The sequence below is a fragment of the Achroia grisella genome, unplaced genomic scaffold (genome assembly GCF_030625045.1).
Source record: "Achroia grisella isolate CSIRO2021 unplaced genomic scaffold, CSIRO_AGI_Agris_v1 utg1080, whole genome shotgun sequence".
NCBI classification, from domain to species: domain Eukaryota; kingdom Metazoa; phylum Arthropoda; class Insecta; order Lepidoptera; family Pyralidae; genus Achroia; species Achroia grisella.
This window is the reverse complement of record NW_026712570.1, coordinates 648,725-669,943: the sequence shown is the minus strand read 5'-3', so window position 1 is coordinate 669,943 and position 21,219 is coordinate 648,725. Positions and strand designations below refer to the sequence as shown.

The 21,219-nt window shown below is 33.8% G+C and overlaps 2 protein-coding genes across 3 annotated transcripts in view; one reads left to right on the top strand and one right to left on the bottom strand.

Annotated features, from left to right (window-relative positions):
- The window catches only part of LOC131842522 (protein prickle-like), a 583,535-nt gene that overhangs the window by 63,668 nt on the left and 498,648 nt on the right, over positions 1–21,219 (bottom strand). The gene's annotated exons all lie outside the window — the stretch shown is intronic.
- Positions 18,947–20,260, top strand: LOC131842572 (uncharacterized). Its single transcript, XM_059191150.1, has 2 exons — positions 18,947–19,394; positions 19,678–20,260. The coding sequence occupies exons 1-2, from the start codon at positions 18,954–18,956 to the stop codon at positions 19,699–19,701; spliced, it is 465 nt and encodes a 154-aa protein (XP_059047133.1). The 5' UTR covers positions 18,947–18,953; the 3' UTR covers positions 19,702–20,260.

Sequence of the window (21,219 nt, the reverse complement as noted above, 5' to 3'; positions counted from 1 at the left end):
GCCTGTATTCATAATTAGGTTACCAAATAAATGATAAGTTTCGAACAAGTCACTTTTGTCATGTTTTTTGTAGGGTCCCGTGGCAAACAACCGATGCATCACATCCAGGAGTAATGACTGAACACAATCACTTGTTATGATTATCATTATGTATATGATGAATGCATACTGATATATTCGAAAAAGATCTATGTTAATACATTTATTGGGGCACATATAAATATGTTGCACGACTGTCTTACCACAAATAATTCCCTCTATATCTATACATATAAATAAAATTGGAGTGTCTGTTTGTAATATTGAAATAACCGTCTTTTACTACATGCATATGAATATAAATACACATACACCAAAATAATATTTTTTTAAATTTTTTGGTGTCTGTCTGTTTGTTCCGGCTAATGTCTGAAATGGCTGGACCGATTTTGATGGAACTTTTATTGGCAGGTAGCTGATGTAATAAGGAGTAACTTAGACTACTTTTATTTACAATAAAAAATATCCATTATAAATAGAAAACACCCAGATCTATACAAACAATTATACTCATGAATACAAATGTTTGTGTCGTGCGAGGAATCGAACCCGCGACCATCGGAAGTAAGGCGATGTGCTACACCACTAGACAATCGAGACCGTCTAATTATATTTATAAGACACTCCCCTACAGTGTGACGTCACATTTTGACATTTGAACGGTTTTCGTTAATATCACGTTTTAATATTATATCAACACTAGCTACTCGCCCCGGCTTCACACGGATGTACATGTATTATATATATAAACCTTCCTCTTTAATCACTCTATCTATTAAAAATACTGCTTCAGAATCCGTTGCGTAGTTTTAAAGATTTCAGCATACATAGGGACGGACAGCGACAGCGACTTTGTTTTATACTATGTAATGATGATGATAATCAACTTCCAACCCTACTGTGTGTTTACTCTCACCAATTCACCACCGATCATATCATCACAAAGTACTGCTCCCACGCAGACTTGTGATTATTTCTCGAATGAAATCCATTAAAATTTCAACTCGGCGTTATCTTTGTAATCGTACGCATTATAAAAATAATTTTGACCATTCTTTATACCCCGACCCAATCTGGACAGGTCCCAGCGCGCCCAAAATAAAATTAAGTTATTCAAAACCATCCCTTTGTGGATAAAACGATGCAATCCTTTTATCAGAACGTATCTAAATTGAACAATTAACATTCTGATCTTTATGTGTTCGGATTTAAAGTGTGGATTCGTTTAATTTATTTTATGATAAACTGAAGTAGTGCTAAGCAATTTCCTTATAAAGATAAATAAGGTTGAAATGTAAAATTGTTAGGTTTTTTAATAAACATGATGCTTGTTCTGATTTGGATGTAGCAGAACAACTGTATGATTTTTGGCTTCATTACATAGTATAAAAAAGTCGCTGTCGCTGTCTGTCCCTATGTATGCTTAAATATTTAAAACCACGCAACGGATTTTGTAGCGGTTTTTTAAATAGATAGAGTGATTCAAGAGGAAGGTTTATATGTATAATATATGTACACGTGTGCGAAGCCGGGATGTGTAGCTAGTTAAGATATAAAACAAGATATGCAGTTGACAAAATTGAGCAATTTTAATTCAACATAACCAAAATACATAATAAAGTTTTCATCAACTTTATTATGTATTTTGGTTATGTTGAATTAAAAAGGAGAGTTGATTTAATAAACAACATGTTTTTGTCATAAACTAACACAATACTATATTATTCAGCAAAATAAAGAATAATGCTTTTGTTACAAAAAAATAAAATAAATTATTTATACAATTACTAGCTACTCACCCCGGCTTTGCACGGGTGTATAATACCTGTATTATATATACAAACCTTCCGCTTGAATCACTCTATCTTTTAAAAGGAATCGCTTCAAAATCCGTTGCGTAGTTTTAAAGATTTAAGCATACATAGGGACAGACAGCGACAGCGACTTTATATTATACTATGTAATGATAAGGATTACCTTAGGTTTTTTTTAAAGTACATATTTTAAATTTTTTTATAATATATTTTGATGCTACCACTCATTCGGAACGCAGACTCATTACAAGAAGAATGTTTTTTTTTTCGGACTACTCTAATACTGTTGGCCGCAGCTGGCCTTTACAGCTTCACTGGACGTTAGGGGGCGAGTGCAGATGGCACTCCAAACCCGCAGACTTATGGAGAGACTGAAGGCAAACTCCCGCCTGACGGATACGACTTTAGTCTGAGGGCACCGCTAGGGGTTCAAACCTCACTCAGGCAGTTGTAATTTCGATCCCCGTTAGAATTGCACGGGGGATCGATCGGAGGAGGGTTAGAAGAACGATCTAGAAACTCACGCGTTGCTCTTTTAGATCTGTTCAGAATTAGTTTAGTAAATTGCAACTGTAATTTTAGCAAATTCAAACGCAAAAATCTCTAGTAGTCTCGCGTTGTATGAACTGGTATTATAGAAGCATTTATACATAAATGAGCATTCAGACTGTCTGTTTCCTCGGTATAGCGGAAACTGATGCAAATGTCCGTATGAGGAGCGCGCCGTTGTCATGTCGAACACGTGACTCGCATTACCAACATAGCACCCGACTTATAAATAGGATGTCTTGTCAAACACAACACTAACTTCGTAAGATTCTCTTATTAAATAAATTTAAATTAGCGAAAGTCTAAGGTAGTATGATCTATAATTTTTATCTAATAATATCTCAGGACAATTCACACAGCGCCATCTAGTCCCAAGCTAAGCAGAGCTTGTGTTATGGGTACTAGACAACAGATATAAATACATGGATGCATTTTGTTTTGTAAATAAATACATATTATACATAGAAAACACCCAGACCGATACAAACAATCATACTCATGAATACACATGTTTGTACCGTGCGAGGAATCGAACCCGCGACCATCGGATAGTAAGCGGTATGCTAGACCACCGAGCCTGTCAATATTATCTATATATACATACTAGCAGCGCCCGCGATTTCACCCGCGTTAAATTTCAATATAAAATATAGCCTATATGTTATTCTGATGTATAAGCTATATTACTGTGAAGTTTCATCAGAATCCGTTCAGTAGTTTTTGCGTGAAAGAGTAACAAACATGTAACCATACTCACAAACTTTCGCGTTTATTAACATTCTAGAGGTTTATAAAAATTCTATATGTGGACATTCTGTACATAGAAAAAAAACGCCAAAACTGACTCAGTGTCAGTGGGATATTAGAAGAGAAAAATGTAGAACAAATTTTGATTTTTTTCAAATTTATTGTCTCTGTTTGTACAGGCTAATCTCGGAAACTGTTGGACCGATTTAAATGAAATTTTAAATGGAGGTAGCTTGCATCCGCGGTCATCATCTTAGATACCTTTAATCACGGAAGATTAAAGAGTTCCCGTGGGATAGTTAAAAATGTACAGTAACTTATATACAACTTAGCTTATTCTTATTACACAACATCCTTAAGTAGTAAAGAGCATTTTGACCAAAGGCACAGAGTGAGGATGACACGCCAATTGTTAATTTTGGTCCAGTATTTTAGCTATCTGCTAGTGAAAGTTTCGTCACAATCGGTCCAGCCTATTCAATGATTATTAACAATTTGTTGGACAAAATATATTTTTTTATATAAGTACCGTATACACTTTCATATGCATTTAATGAAAAGCTATTTGAAGTTATAAACAGACACTTCTGTTTTATTTACTTGTATAGATTTATACAGTCATACTAGCTGTACCCGCGACTACGTCCACGTGGAATTTAACATTATTTTTCTAAAATAAAAGGAGCCTAAGTTACTTCTTATTACATCAGCTACCTGTCAAAAAAAGTACCGTAAAAATCGGTATGTTATTTTGGTGTATGTACCGTATTCATATGCATATAGTAAAAAACGGTTATTTCAATATTACAAACAGACACTCCAATTTTATCCCTTTCTACGCAGTAAGCCAGTGCTTCGAGGAGCTGGTTCAATTCCTAGACGTTTCATGTTTTTTTTTTATAACACAGGGGACAAACGAGCATGCGGCTCACCTGATGGTAAGTGATTACCACCGCCCATGAGCACCCGCAACACCAGGGGAATTGCAAGTACGTTGTCGGCCTTTTAAAAAGGTATAAGCTCTTTTGAAGGTTTCAATATCGTATCGGTTCGCAAATACCATTGCTGGAAGGTGATTCCACAATGTGGTTGTGCGAGGCAAAAAGTTTCTAGAAAACCGCACTGTGGAAGACCGCCATTCATCCAGATGATCAGGATGGTATTTCAGTTTCTGGCGGGTGGTACGGTGGTTAAACTCAGCAGCTGGTATTAATCTGAACAATTCCTCAGAACACTCCCCGTGATATATGCGGTAGAAAATGCACAGAGATGCAATATCTCGCCGTAAAGTCAATGGGTCGAGTCCATCACATAGACGTTGATTACCAAACACTCTTCAAACACTCTTATTTATATGTATAGATGTATAGATGAATCGACAGCATAAATCTTTGAATTAGCAATAAAGAACTATTTATTTCCAAAACATGAAGACGGCGCTCGTGTTAACAATACATCTTTTGTGAATGTCTTAACAATGATCCGATAGATATGTAAACGAGATGTGATCACTAATAGCCTATTGTTATGATTAACATATACAGAAATTATCAAGTACTCTATGGAGATTGAAAATCATATTTTCCTTAGGGATGATAACGGAATGGTGCACTCGCCTGCGCTAACGGGGTACGCAAGCGGGGTACCAGTGGAGGATGACAAGATGAATGAGCCCAGGTCAGTAAGCCCATCGTGGTAAATTCACCAGAAACCAAAGATCAATCTTGTGTGTTGCTTTTTTAAATCAATGTTGTTTTAATTAGAATAGAATAGAAATATTCATCATTCATTTATTCAAATAAACATAATATAAGCACTTTTGAATAGTCACATTTTTTTATTCTACCACTCATTCGGAATGCAGACTCATCACAAGAAGAATGAGCAAGAAACTTGTGTGTTGCTCTTTTAAATAAATGTTGTTTTAATTAGAATAGAATAGAATAGAAAATCATTTATTCAAATAAATTTAATATGAGCAATTTTGAATAGTCATATTTTTTTTATTCTACCACTCATTCGGAATGCAGACTTATCACAAGAAGAATGAGCAAGAAACTTGTGTGTTGCTCTTTTAAATAAATGTTGTTTTAATTAGAATAGAATAGAATATAAAATCATTTATTCAAATAAACTTAATATAAGCACTTTTGAATAGTCACATTTTTTTATTCTACCACTCATTCGGAATGCAGACTCATCACAAGAAGAATGAGCAAGAAACTTGTGTGTTGCTCTTTTAAATAAATGTTGTTTTAATTAGAATAGAATAGAATAGAAAATCATTTATTCAAATAAACTTAATATGAGCACTTTTGAATACTCACATTTTTTTATTCTACCGCTCATTCGGAACGCAGACTTATCACAAGAAGAATGAGCAAGAAACTTCTGTGTTGCTCTTTTAAATAAATGTTGTTTTAATTAGAATAGAATAGAATAGAAAGTCATTTATTCAAATAAACTTAATACGAGCACTTCACTTTCGAATAGTCAATTTTTTTTATTCTACCGCTCATTCGGAACGCAGACTCATCACAAGAAGAATGAGTAAGAAACTTGTGTGTTGCTCTTTTAAATAAATGTTGTTTTAATTAGAATAGAATAGAATAGAAAATCATTTATTCAAATAAACTTAATACGAGCACTTCACTTTTGAATAGTCAATTTTTTTTATTCTACCGCTCATTCGGAACGCAGACTCATAACAAGAAGAATGAGAAAGAAACTTGCGTGTTGCTCTTTTAAATAATCATTGTAACGTTACATTTCTGAGTAAGAAATGTGTGAATACAAACCACCAACTAGTATTAATTCATTACAGTAATCATTTTAAAACCAACTTTTTAACACATTTATTCTAAAGTCAACATAATTAAGTCATATATAAAGAACCATAACAAAAAATACTAAATTTTAAAAGCAATATAATACGGTGTTTTTAAATATTGGCACCGATAACCCAATCGTTCACCATTTAGTGGTATCTGATCACTTTATCTGCAAATTAAATGTATAATAAAATGACGGTGGGTCGAGCCGTGTCACTGATAAGCGGGTGGCGCCTTGGGGCATTCCACCATAGCTCTCACGCTCCTAGATGTGACATTTTCTTTGGATTTATATATTATACTAGCTGACCTGTGCAACTTCGTCTGCGTTTCCCCACCTTTTGCAATATTTTTCATTGCAGCTCCGCTCCTATTGGTCTTAGCGTAATGTTATATAGCTTAAAGCCTTCCTCGACAAATGGACTATCCAATATAAAAATATATTTTCATTTCGAACCAGTAGTTCCTGAGATAAGCGCGCTCAAACAAACAAACTCTTCAGCTTTATAATATTCGTAAATTCGTATATAATTATAGTATAGTAGATATCTAATATTCGTATATTAGATATCTACTATACTACGATATTATATATACTTATAACCAATTTTTTTATATAACTGGAATGGTAAGTTGGCAGTTTATCTGATTGATACTGGTAGCTCATATTTATATGTATTGATATTATAAAGAGGTAAAGTTTGTTTGTTTGTTTGGAGTAATCTCCGGTTTCTCTGATCCGATTTTAAAAAATCTTTCAATGTTAAAACGGAATATTATCCCCGAGTACTACTATATATGTACCTTAACAGCCTTTATGGTCTAGCATTATGGAACACCGCTTTACTTCAAATGGTCGTGGGTTCGATTCGTCGCACGGTGCAAACATGTAGTCTTATGTATGATTGTTTGTATCGGTCTGGATGTTTTCTATGTATATTATATATATTAAAACCATCTAATTATTAATATCAGTTACTAGTTCATATAACACAAGCTCTGCTTAGCTTGGGACTAGATGGCGCTGTGTGAATTGTCCTGACTTTTATAATTATCATAATTATTATTACATTGTATAAAACAAAGTCGCTGTCGCTGTCCGTCTCTATGTATGCTTAAATCTTTAAAACTACGCAACGGATTTTGAAGCGTTTTTTTTAATACATAGAGTGATTCAAGAGAAAGGTTTATATATATATAACATGTACACCCGTGCGAAGCCGGGGCGAATAGCTAGTTATTATTATATAACGAAGTTCGAAAAAATATTTTCTCATATTCACACTGTAATTAGATGTGCTCTTCCAGCATTAAATATACGCTGTAGATATATATTGAGGACATGGTCAGTACTGTACCATACATGTTGTATGGCAGCCATACATTAGGGAGCGCGGGCGGGTTGTCATTTTTTTCTGTCCGCTCGCGTCTCCATACTAAGCGACAATCAGTGTATTGTGTTCTTGGAACAGGTTCATACATCGGCTCAATAATGTTTTGGATGAGGCATTTGCCTAAACATGATGCTGTTTATATAAATAATTCAAATACAAAAATAATTTATTTATGTAGGACATTTTAGCCGCTTATGAACGAAACATTTTTTAAATTATATTTTTTTCCCTACCGCCCAGTTCAGTATATAGATCCAATTGAAAACTGGCAAAAAACTCAATTGAATTACATTTTTTTTAAGCTAGTTCATTTACAATGTATATTTATATAGGTGTCTATGTCTAACATTAAATGAAAATCCCGTACATGAACAACTATTGCCATGCACGCTCGTCATTCAAGTAATCGTTTAGTGAGTAATAATAGGCTTTGCTCAGTAAATATAATTTAACAGATGTTTTGAATTTATTTAAGGGTAATTCCAGTATATCCTTTGATATCTTATTGTAAATTTTTATACCTATTCCCATAAAAGACCTATTGACTTTTTCTAAACGATACTTGGGGACAGCAAGTTTGTCTTTAAATCTAGTTTTAATGTTATGAATATTGCTGTTTTTTGGAAATAAGTCAAGATTTTTGTGAACATATATTTATTTATTTATTGCAGTATCATAAAAATATAAAGCACATACATATAGCGTGTGGTTGAGTTTTTACAATTTTTTGTGACGCCCTGTAAGGGTATGGCAATATGACACAACATACCTATATTATATATATATATATTTACATATATATACAACAGGACCTCATAATATTATAATTCAAATGTCATAAAAAGGCTCCTATACAATATATAATAAATGTAAATTACAAAATATCATTGAAATCTAAAACCTTCCTATTCAAAGTCAATGATTATAATACCAATGTCTGCATTAAACCTAGTATAACTATAAATCTACATTGAAATATTCATTAATATTGTAATATATTTTATTGAAAAGGAATTGTTTCAGTATTTTATCAAATTGTCTATCTTGAACGGCTTTTGAATTAGGATAATACATATATGACAATAATATTAAAACGTATTATATATTCGAATTCGTGACCTTTAAATTGCAACAGTACACCACTGTGTTACGACGTTCTCTCTTTACAACATGTAGAAAATTTAGGGACCTTAAACTCAAATTCAAATTCAAAATATCTTTATTCATGTAGGTCTATTACAGACTCTTATGATATGTCAAATGTACCGTCAGTTCGGAATGATTTCGAGATGAGAAGAACTGAAAAGAAGCTCAGCTCGTATTCTTTTCAAATAAATGTTGTACAGATTTACAATAATACTATTTCATTTAAATTCAAATTTGGCAGAATAGAGTGACCACCAGCATATGATATCGCAAAGAACAAAAAAATTAATCAGTGTTCGCAACCTGAACAGACCAGTCCCCACAAGCAGCACCCGTTCACGAGTATGACGGATGAGCCAGCCATCATTGCACTCAACCATATTAGCGGGAGCACATCGACCCGGCCCACCACGCCGCCACAAGTTTGAACTTTATAGCGAGCATGACAGTTTCGAGTTACTCCACTAATAGTACTCGAATTTGAAAAGAATATTTCAAATAAATGTTTGATAATTTACAATTATCAAATAATTTATTATTTCGAGGCGGAACATACATATTAATGCCTGTCTATTATTTGACTTATACAAAAAAGTTTTTGTTCTACCATCGCAAAACAATATTTAAATTATTCTATAAACTTATTCACAACGATATCACTTCCCATCGTAAAATATAATTATTAAGTTTCTAAGATTGATGTATAGAAAAACGTCTATGCAGTTTATTATAATGGTTTTACAATAGAATAGTCTATAGCAGTGATTCCCAAAGTTACACTAATAATGAGTGCATAGCGATTTCTATATTGATTATCGCATGCCTCTTACTTGTTACATTGTAATTATTTATATAAAAAAGACATCTATTAAAAAGAGCAACACACAAGTTTCTTGTTCATTCTTCTTGTGATGAATCTGCATTCCGAATGAGTGGTAGAATCAAAATATGACTATTCAGAAGTGCTTGTAATGAGTTTATTTGAATAAAGATTATTTCTATTTCTATTTCTTGTCTATATAGACCCCCAGGGGTCTGTGACAAACTGCAAGCGGTCTACGACAGGTCATCTTGTTGTTTTTACTTTATGTATTTAATATTATTTTAAAACCTTTATATATTATTCTAAAAACACATAAAAAACGAAACTCTTTCATATTCCTAATAACAACCTACAGTTATCTTCATACACTTAAATTACACATGCACACACATTCTTTCTTACTACTAATTTAGATACTATATCTGTACTTGTTAAGTTATTCTTAAAATTGTTCAATTAGTTTTATATATTGTCAAATTTATAATGTTTGATTTGTACTTTTAAATTAGTCCTTATTCTGTTTGTCACGCTCTGTTTTATTTTCTTTTGCTAAGTCACTGAAAACCTGTTATTGGCTTTCTTAAGATATGTACTGTTGATTAATGTATTAGATTGTAAGCTGTTGGTTTTCTGATAAATAAATAAATAAATAGTAAACATTACTACAGTTAGAAATTTACAATAAATCAATATCAGGTAAGAACGGGGGGTCTACACAAGATCTAAAAATACGACACGGGTTCTAAGGGGTCTTCTAAAAGATTGGGAACCTGTGGTCTATGGTATTCTATTATTATCTATTGTTCAGAATACAATATGAATAAATCATCCAGACAAATATAAGAATTTTTATGTTTATGTAGTAAAACTCAGTATTTTGTATTATTCTAACAAAAACATCTGATTAGGATTAGTACTTCTAGTAGTTTCTATTTTCCTCTATTCTTTGATTTCCCATACAAACTTCCATCCCCTAGTTCACGTGCAAGAGGTGTAGCGGTTTAGTACACCGTTTCACTTCCGTTGATCGCGGGTTCGGTTCTTCGCACAGTGAGTAGTTTATTCAGAAATGTCTTTCAATTTAATTTATTTCGCAAATCGTTGTTGTACTGATTTCAAAGTTTATTCTCGTTACAATAAATTCAAATTCATGTAAATAATTATTTATTTATGTAACACAATTTTACAATTACAATCTATAGTTGTTGAAGACTCTTTTTAAGGATTTCTGTGTGACGAGAGGCTCCACTCTTCCATAGCATATATCATACATTTGCAAAAAGTTTCTAATTTATTACACTATATATTTATTTATATAATTGTATTTTAAAATGCATACATTATATATATATATATATGTATGTATGAGTGTGTGTAAATCTCCTCTCTCTTCTCTCTTAAACCTTTTTTTATTGCAGTAAACGTATTATTAGTGAAACCATATCAGTGGCTTAGTATGACGTCTATATTGATTTTATTTAAGACTAGCTGTTCCCGCGATTTCGTCCGCGTAGAATTTAACTTTATTTGTCTAAAATTTAAGAATTTTTTCTAAAATAAAAGTCGCCTAAGTTACTCCCTATTACATAAGCTACCTGCCAAAAAATGTCCCGTTAAAATCGGTCCAGCCATTTCAGAGATTAGCCGGAACAAACAGACCGACAGACAGACAGACAAAAATTTAGACAGACAGATAAAAAGTGGGTTTTTGGTATATGTACCGTATTTATATTGATATGCATGTAGTAAAAATCGGTTATTTCAATATTACAAACAGACACTCAAATTTTATTTATATGTATAGATGTACTTAAATAGCCTTGGTTTTCTTTTAATAATAATTATCTAATATGGTTGAGTGCAATGATGGCTGGCTCATCCGTCATACTCGTGAACGGGTGCTGCTAGTAGGGACTGGTCTGTTCAGGTTGCGAACACTGATTAGATTTTTTGATTTTTTTTTGTATAGTATATGCTGGTGGTCACTCTATTCTCCCAAATTTGAATTTAATTGAAATAGTATTGTTGTAAATATGTACAACATTTAAAAAAAAAATACGTGCTGAGTTTCTTGTCAGTTCTTCTCATCTCGAAATCATTCAGAACTGACGGTAGATTTGACATGAGTCTGTAATAGACCTACATGAATAAATATATTTTGAATTTAAATTTGAATAAATAAATAAGTAAAGTTATATCTCTTGGTTTCTCTGTGGCGATATCCTTTTGTTCTATGTTTTATTGTGTTGTCTATGTGTATTCCTCAGTTTTGTTTTTCTTTACTATCATCACAAAAAAAAGTAAACAAGAATAATAAAAAAAAGAAAGTAATGACTTTTTTTTATTATTTTTGTTTACTTTTTTTTTTATAAATATTACACTTTTTACTCTACTTATTATATATTATTGTTGGCCGATTCTCAGACCTACTCAATACGCTCACAAAATTTCATGAGAATCGGTCAAGCGATTTCGGAGGAGTATGGGAACGAAAACTGTGACACGAGAATTTTATATATAACATTATACCAAGGAATGTCCAAACGGAGATTCATTAGTAACTCGTCGACAACCACGACAGGAATCCGCCGTTGGCGGGCAATATAAGATAAATAAAAATATAACGATCTCTTATCAGATCGGTACACTGATAATGGATTGACCCATTTACTGCGTGAATCATCCATTACTAACGCACAAACTCGGTTTGTACCCGAAAACAGCTCAGGTTTAGGAGATCTGTGTGGAACGAGCGGAAAATACAAATTTGTCGACGCGTCTGACTGTTAATTTTGTAGGTATCTTGTTGGTATGTTTATATTGAAGTTAAAAAGACTAATTAGGACAATTTATAGTACATCATATTATCTAAATTCTGTTTTCTACTAGCTGTTCTCCACATAAGGACAATTTATAGTATTTATTTATTTTTATTTATAACTCTTTATTGCACCTTAAAAACAATCCAAAAAAAAAAACAATATTCATAATGTACAGAAAGGTAGGCTAGGCACAAAAGGCGGTCTTATGGCTAAAGCGATTTCTTCCAGACAACCTTTGGGTAGAGGAGAAAAGACAGAAGGACAGAAGTACATCATATTATCTAAATTCTGTTTTCTACTAGCTGTTCCCGACTTCGTTCGTGTGGAATTTAACTTTATTTTACTAAAATAAAAGTAGCCTAAGTTACTCCTTATTACATCAGCTATCTGCTAAAAACATTCCCGTCAAAATCGGTCCAGTCATTTCAGAGATTAGCCGGAACAAACAGACAGACAGACAAAAATTGTAAAAAATGTTATTTTGGTGTATATACCGTGTATATATTCATATGCATGTAGTAAAAACGCTTATTTCAATATTACAAACAGACACTCCAATTTTATATATATGTATAGATATTTTATAATAAATTAAATTTTATTTTCTACTAGCTGTTCCCGCGACATCGTCCGCGTGGAAGTTAACTTTATTTATATATTACTCATTTACTTTTTCACGCAATGGCTACTAAACGGATTTCGATAAAACTTTACAGTGATATAGCCTATACATCAGAATAACACATAGGCTATAATTTAAAAATATATTAAATAAATTGTGCAAAATATAATGATAAAAATCAAGTCAAATAGATATGCAGACAAGAGAGAATAGAATAGAATAGAAAATAATTTATTCAAATAAACTTAATTTAAGCCCTTTTGAATAGTCATAACAATTATTTTTTTAATCTACCGCTCATTCGGAAAGCTGTCTCTTCACAAGAAGAACGAGCAAGAAACTTGCGTGTTGCTCTTTTAAATAATTCTTGTAAGTTCACATTATACAATTCGAAAGACGTGAATACAAACTACCAGCCAGCATTAATTTATTAGGGTTAAATATAAATATCGAAATATATATAAATATATACAAATATCTAAATATATATAAATATCGAAATATATATAAATATCTAAATATATATAACTCAAAGTGACTGGCGTAGTGATCTATCAACGCACAGCCCAAACCACTGGACGGATCGGGCTGAAATTTGGCATGCAGGTAGATGTTATGACGTAGGCATCCGCTAAGAAAGTATTAATTGATTAATTTTATCCCCAAGGGGATAAAATAGGGGATGAAAGTTTGTATGAAACTTTGTCAATTTTAAACCGATCGGGCTGAGACTTTGCATGCTAAAACTACTATGACGTAGGCATCCCCTAAGAAAGGATTTTGATAAATTCCACCCCTAAGGGGATAAATTAACGCGATCGAAGCCGCGGGCAAAAGCTAGTACATAATAAGATTAAATCAGTCGTAGTGATAAGAGCAGATCAGTCTACAAACAGCACTCGTTCACGAGTATGACGGATGAGAGTAATGAGAGGAGTGTAAATAAACATTCGGAGTAGTTGCAAATAAATATTTATCACGACAATTTCTTAAATTAGTTTCTATCAATAACAATAATTCATTTAAATATTTAAGCATAGAAATATGTTACTGGCATTGTTATATAAGTAGTAACTCTTACAATGGTAACGTTTGTTAAAATCAAAATTCCCCAAACTACATCATATTATTTTCCATGCGTCGTTATAAATCGTAGAACTGATTGTAGACGTTGATAAGGGAACGTTGAACTAAATCAATGGCCGGCCAAATTGAGGGAAATGGGGAGAAAATCTAGACTTTTACATGCCTACAGAACATTAAGAGTACAATCACGGTGATGGATTTTTTGTATACGATTCTAGATATCATTTTGAGAACCTTTAGTAATATTATAAACTAACTTACAGACTCATATATAATACTTACTAATATTATTCGACAGCCTCAGTGGTCTAGTTGTTTAGCACACCGCTTTACTATGCGATGGTGGTGGGTTCGATTCCTTGCACGGTACAAACATTTGTATTCATGAGTATGATTGTCGACAGCCTCGGTGGTCTAGTTGTTTAGCACACCGCTTTACTATCCGATGGTCGTGGGTTCGATCCCTCGTACGGCACAAACTCGTATGTTTGTATCTGTCTGGGCATTTTCTATGTATAATATGTATGTATTTACGAAAAAAAAACTATGTACTTGTATCAGTTATCTAGTACCCGTAACACAAGCTTCAGCTAGCTTAACTTGGGTCTAGATGGAGCTGTGTGAATTGTCCTGAGATTATTATTATTATTATTCTTCTATCTATCGTCTCATTCTCTCAGCTTTTGCTGGTGTTTTTTTATTATTATTATTTGTATATTTTGTTTTATCAGTTTTTTTTATTATTATTATTATGGTCGTGACTACTTGGTGGCTACTAGTTCTTTTAATTACTTGTGGGTCACAATGAAACTCTCACTCCTTGAATGAAAGCTACTTTCATCTGTTTTCACAACTCTGTTTCAAATATTTGTTGTTACAACCGGGACATAGATATAGCAGGATTCAGTCAATAGTTAATATTGAGTCAAAATATGATTTCATTCATTCATAATTTAAGCTGGAGTCGGTGGAGCTCCCGCCACCTTCCACGAACTTCTATCAGTCCTTTTAGCTGTTGATACGACACGACTCCAACTTTTTCTTTCAAAAAATGATATTATAGCTTATTATAGATAAGATAGCAAATTCAATGTATCGTAAAAACATGCAAACATACAAAGTTAAATGTTCGACTATGGGTAGAGTTGGACCGACTCTACCCATAGTCAAACATTTAATACAATATAATATATTTACAAATAGATACCTATATAAGCATAAACTGTAAAAATAAATTGGTTTTAAAAGAAAGAAATTCAATCGAGTTTCATGCCAGTACATCTCAATCGAGTCTGTAACAAAACTTGACATCCATAAGCGGCTAAAATGTCCTAGACGAATAAATGATTTTCGAATTTCTATATCTATAGCAAATCCAATTTATACTAAAATATGCAAAGAAGTTAAAAAACTCGTCGCGTGCACAGAGCAACCCAATTCGATGGAATCTATATCTAAATATATGTAACTCAAAGGTGACTGACATAGTGATCTATCAAAGCACAATCTAAACCACTGGACGGATCGGGCTGAAATTTGGCATGCAGGTAGATGTTATGACGTAGGCATCCGCTAAGAAAGGATTTTGATTAATTCTACCCCCAAGGGAATGAAATAGGGGATGAAAGTTTGTATGAAATTTTGTCAATTTTAAACCGATCGGGCTGAGACTTTGCAAGCATAAATCTACTATGACGTAGGCATCCCCTAAGAAAGGATTTTGTTAAATTCCACTTTTCAAATAACAATTCAATTTTTTAAAGATACGAGCTGAGTTTCTTGTCAGTTCTTTTCATCTGGAAATCATTCCGAACTGTTATGATGTAGGCATCCGCTAAGAAAGGATTTTAATTAATTCTACCCCCAAGGGAATAAAATAAGGGATGAAAGTTTGTATGAAACTTTGTCAATTTTAAACCGATCGGGCTGAGATTTTGCATGAATAAATCTACTATGAATCTATATAAATAGGATTTTGATAAATTCCTCTCCTAAGTCTTCGATCACGTTAATGTATCCCACATTAACGCGATCGAAGCCGCGGGCAAAAGCTAGTAAGAAATAAAAGGGATCTGTTTTGAAACGCAACGAGTCCGAGCTGTAAACAAAACAATTATTTTGTCTTACTGTCTGAGAGGTATTCGGCGAACGAGTTAGCTCACGGCAGGCGAGCTGCGGCAATTATCCTATATTTTGTTTGTATATGTACATCAAAATGATATAATTGCGGAATCCTTCGAGATATCTCAAAGGATAGTTGAAAGTCTTACATTCAAACATAAAAAAAAATCCTATTTGTTATTCTGATGCATACGCTATATTATTACAGTAATATAGCTCAGTTTCATAGAAACCCGTTCAATAGTTTTTGCGTGAAAGAATAACAAACATCCATACTTTCAAACTATAGTATTACATCATCGTTATCTTTATGTAGTATAAAATAAAGTCGCTGTCGCTGTCTGTCCGTCCCTATGTATGCTTAAATCTTTAAAACTACGCAACGGATTTTTTAGTAGATAGAGTGATTCAAGAGGAAGGTTTATATATATAATATATGTACAGCAGTGCGAAGCCGGGGCGAGTATCTAGTATAATATAAATAAGATTAAGATTAGTAACTATAGCACGCGGTGTTGCGTGGAATACAGTACATATATTGTTACTTGCTTGTTGATAATTTTACTGAAAGGTAGGTCTATTGGTTTATCTTATATATAAAATTCTCGTGTCACAGTTTTCACAAGTTACTCCTTATTACATCAGCTACCTACTAAATAAGTCCCATCAAAATCGGTCCAGCCATTTCAGGGATTAGCCGGAACAAACAGACAGACAGACAAAAATTGTAAAAAAATGTTATTTTGGTGCATGTACCGTATTTATATTCATATGCATGTAGTAAAAAACGGTTATTTCAATATTACAAACAGACACTCCAATTTTATTTATATGTATAGATATAGATATATACATACACTACTGAATGTACAGGATTTGAGACAAGTTTCTTCCAAATTCTGAATAAAACTTTCATATAAAAAATTATGTGATAGAAGCAGAATTATATGTGTAAATGCTATAAAAATTAACCCGCAGTTTTATTTAATTTCAGCTATAATTAATGACTGCTGAATATTCGGTTCAAGACACCACTACGCGTATTTATAATTGTGTAAAAGTGATGTTAATAACTCTTTAGTTTATATAAAGAAAATCATCATCATCATCATCATCGCAGCCCGGAAGACGTCCACTGCTGGACATAGGCCTCCCTCAAAGATCACCACGACGATCGGTCCTGCGCTGCTCGCATCCAATGCCTTCCAGCGATCTTGACCAGATCGTCGGTCCACCTTGCTGGAGGCCTTCCCACGCTGCGTCTTCCGGTCCGTGGTCGCCACTCGAGGACTTTACTGCCCCAACGGCCATCTGTCCTACGAGCTATGTTCCCTGCCCATTGGCACTTCAAAGTCGCAATTCTTCAATAAAGAAAATATAAATTTGAAAATTGTACTTTCCTTGTCATCGTTAGAACAATAGAAAATAAAGACTTCATCGTGAAATATAATTGTGATATAATATTTTAGTTTCCTCTTTTATTGATGCCCTATCTACGAACCTAATTATAATTCAATATCTATTATTATATATATTGTGTTTGCTGTACTGCCCAATATTAAGTAATACCTTGACTAACGTGACCATTTTCTCTTTGACTCAAAACGGAAGATTGGTTTATTTACGTTTAATAGACAGGCAATGAAAAAACAAAATATTAAAGCTATTCAGAAAAAGTTAGCTTAAAAGTTAAGTAGTACCGGGTGAACAAATTTGCTTTAATATAGCTAGTGATGTTAGAACGAGGTTTGCAATCGATGTCTAGACTGGCTGGTATGGCAGATGAAGTATGTTTGAATATTTGAAAAGAGAGTGTGTTTTGTCATCTTGTCTGTTGTCGTATTGATGTATCTATAACTTATCTGTATATTGTATTAAATGTGTTTTTATATTATTTTATTTTGATTAGAAATATATTTTGTTTATCTTATTCTACGTTATTTACTTGAACACCACTATAGTTACTCTGTTAACGTGAGAAGTTCGGAGGTAACTTCCCTCACAGGTTATGGGCAGCAAAAATCAAGTAAATACGAATACAGGAGTGTATTAAGGATATATGATTTACGAAAACGGTGAGAGCATCCCTATTTCTATTCAATATAAAAACACAAGTACGGAGATGAGTATACCATCAACATCGAGTGCGGGATCTGGACTCCCAGCGATAGAGAAACTGCAAGGGAGTAGCAACTTCGATACATGGAAGTTTGATGTGGAGTGTATTTTAGTCCATGATGATCTGTGGCAGTATGTAGAAAAAGTACCTAACCCTGAAGATGTTGTAGCACGTCGAGGAGATCAAAAGGCACGTACTAAAATTTGTCTATTGATTGAAAACCATTGCAAGGTACATGTTCGAAAAGCAACGAGTGCATTTCAAACATGGAACAATTTAAAAACAGCATATGAGGATAAAGGCGTTAATAATAGGTGCAGACTACTATCAAAACTAGTAAGCCTAAAGCTTAACATGTTTAATTCAATAACCGAATATGTTACTGAGCTTATGAGAGTAGCGAATCAGTTAGCAGACCTTGGAAAGGAGGTTGACGATGAGCTGTTGGCAGCCCTGATGCTACAAGGTTTACCAGATAAATACACACCAATGAGGTTGGCATTAGAGAATGCTAATACTGAATTATCTTCAGATTATGTAAAAACAAAACTTTTACAATTGGATGACAACAAAGCAAGTACGAGTACAAGCTTTACAGTTTCAAATAATTCAGCATTAACAGCGAAACCGAAGAAAAAGTTTGTTCAGAGGAAACAAACAGAGAAAAAGAAAATAAAATGCTTTATTTGCGAAGGTCCACACAAAGCATGTGACTGTCCGCACAATCCGAGAGAAGCTAAAACTGCTCACACAATGACGGCATTAGCTTTAAAGCATCAATAATCTATATCAAGAGAACACGATGAAACATGGATTATAGATTCTGGAGCATCGACACATATGAGTTCTAGAAGAAATTGTATGTATAACTATGTAGAGGCTAGTAATAAGGTAGAAATATTTTGCGCGGATGGAGGTAAGGTATATGGTGAAGGTTTTGGTGTGATGACGAATGAGTCATTAAATATTACTATTGGAGGTGTAATGTATGTACCAAAGCTTGAATCAAACCTATTGAGTGTAAGTAGACTGGTCAAAAGCGACAAGGTTGTTGTTTTCTCAGAGAATGGCTGTAATATCTATAATAAGAATGAATGTATTGTGAAAGGTAAGATTTGGTTGGAAGGTGTGCTTGATAGAGGTGTATACAAACTAAAATCTTCTTCACAGGAAAGTGCATTAGCGACTACACAAAGCGGAGGCTTGGAGCTATGGCACAAAAGGTTAGCGCATTTAGGAGTACGTAACCTTAAATTGCTAAGAGATAAAATGGCAACAGGGGTAAGTTTCAAGAATGCACCTACTTGCAATTTACAATGTGTAGCATGCCTGATGGGTAAACAAACAAGACAACCATTTCTTAAATATACAAAGGCTACGAGAGCCAAAGAACTTCTAGAGTTAGTTCACTCAGATATTAGTGGTCCAATGACTGAGGAGTCTATCGGAGGTCATAGATACTATATAACATTTATCGATGATTATTCTCGAAAAACTTTTGTATACTTTATTAAGCATAAGAGTGAAGCTTTTGATAAGATTAAACTTTTTAAAACTTTTACAGAAAAACAAACTGGTAAAAAGTTAAAGGTCTTGAGAACAGACAATGGAAGAGAATATGTAAATAATCAAGTAGACGAGTATCTAAGGGAACATGGCATTAAGCGTCAACTCTCGAATGCGTACACACCTGAGCAAAACGGAGTTGCCGAACGTGCAAATCGCACTATAGCAGAGAAGGCACGTGCGATGCTACAAGAAGCAGGTCTCCCTACTCGTTTATGGGCAGAAGCGGTGAATACTGCAGTCTATTTGAAGAATAGAAGTCCAACAGTTGCAGTTAGAAATAAGACACCTGAAGAGGTATGGACTGGCAGAAAAATTAACCTAAACCACCTAAGAATTTTCGGATGTAGGGCGTTTGCACATATCCCAGATGTCAAAAGGACAAAATGGCTTCCTAAAAGCAAAGAAGTTATTTTTGTTGGATATTCCGAAGAATCAAAGGGATATAAATTATTCGACCCCTCAACAGAAAATTGTTACGGATCTAGAGATGTCATATTTTTTGAAAACCAGTATTACCGCATAAACGATGAAAACAAAGAACAAAAGTATACAACCGTCAACCTTGATAATGTTTCAGAGGAAGCTAAACAACCCAATGAGAACTTTCAACATGAAGAAGCAGTTCAGGAAGAGGATTTGCAAAGGAATGATGGAGATCATACCAATGTAATCACGGAAACTGAGAATGCTGAATACGAAGTTGACCGGTGTACATCATTTGAAGACAGTCTAAATGAAGAACCTACAACCGTAAGTGGAGAAGCTGAAGTGCAAGAAAGGAGATATCCGACTCGAGTAAGGAAACCTGTCCAATTTCCTGATTACGTCACTTACCAAGCGATATCAGAAGATGATCCACTTAATGTTAGAGAGGCACTGTCTAGAAAAGATGCCAAGCTATGGAGAGACGCTATACAGGAAGAACTAGATGCACTAAAGAAGAACAAAACTTGGGTCCTAGTGAAGCCTGACCAAGCGAGTAACATTGTTGATTCGAAATGGTTATTCCGAATCAAAAAGGAGGCGGGGAATAAAACTCGATACAAGGCTCGCTTAGTTGCCCGAGGCTTCAGTCAAAGGAAAGGCATTGATTATGATGAGACATTCTCCCCTGTAGTGCGACATAGCTCACTGAGACTGTTGATAGCTTTGGCTGCGCAAAATGGTCTACAGATAGACCACATGGATGTCAAAACAGCTTTCTTAAATGGTAATCTCAATGAAGTTGTTTATATGAGGCAACCACCAGGCTTTGAAGAAAAAGGTAAAGAGGATTATGTATGTCTATTAAAGAAATCTTTGTATGGTTTGAAGCAGGCACCACGTTCCTGGAACCTGAAGTTACATACCGAGCTAGAGAGCTTAAACTTCAAGCGCTGCAAGAATGAACCCTGTGTATATACAAGGAGAACAGAGAAGAATTCTATCATCCTTATAGTATATGTAGACGACATTCTTATCCTCTATAATAATTCACACGAAATGCAAAAAGTTAAAAGTGACTTGATGTCAAAATTTGAAATGAAGGATTTAGGAA

Coding starts and splice junctions, on each gene's coding strand:
- LOC131842572 (XM_059191150.1), top strand. CDS start 18,954: ATGAGTTCTAGAAGAAATTGTATGTATAACTATGTAGAGGCTAGTAAT. Junction 19,395..19,677: donor GAGATAAAATGGCAACAGGG/GTAAGTTTCAAG, acceptor AAACTTTTACAG/AAAAACAAACTGGTAAAAAG.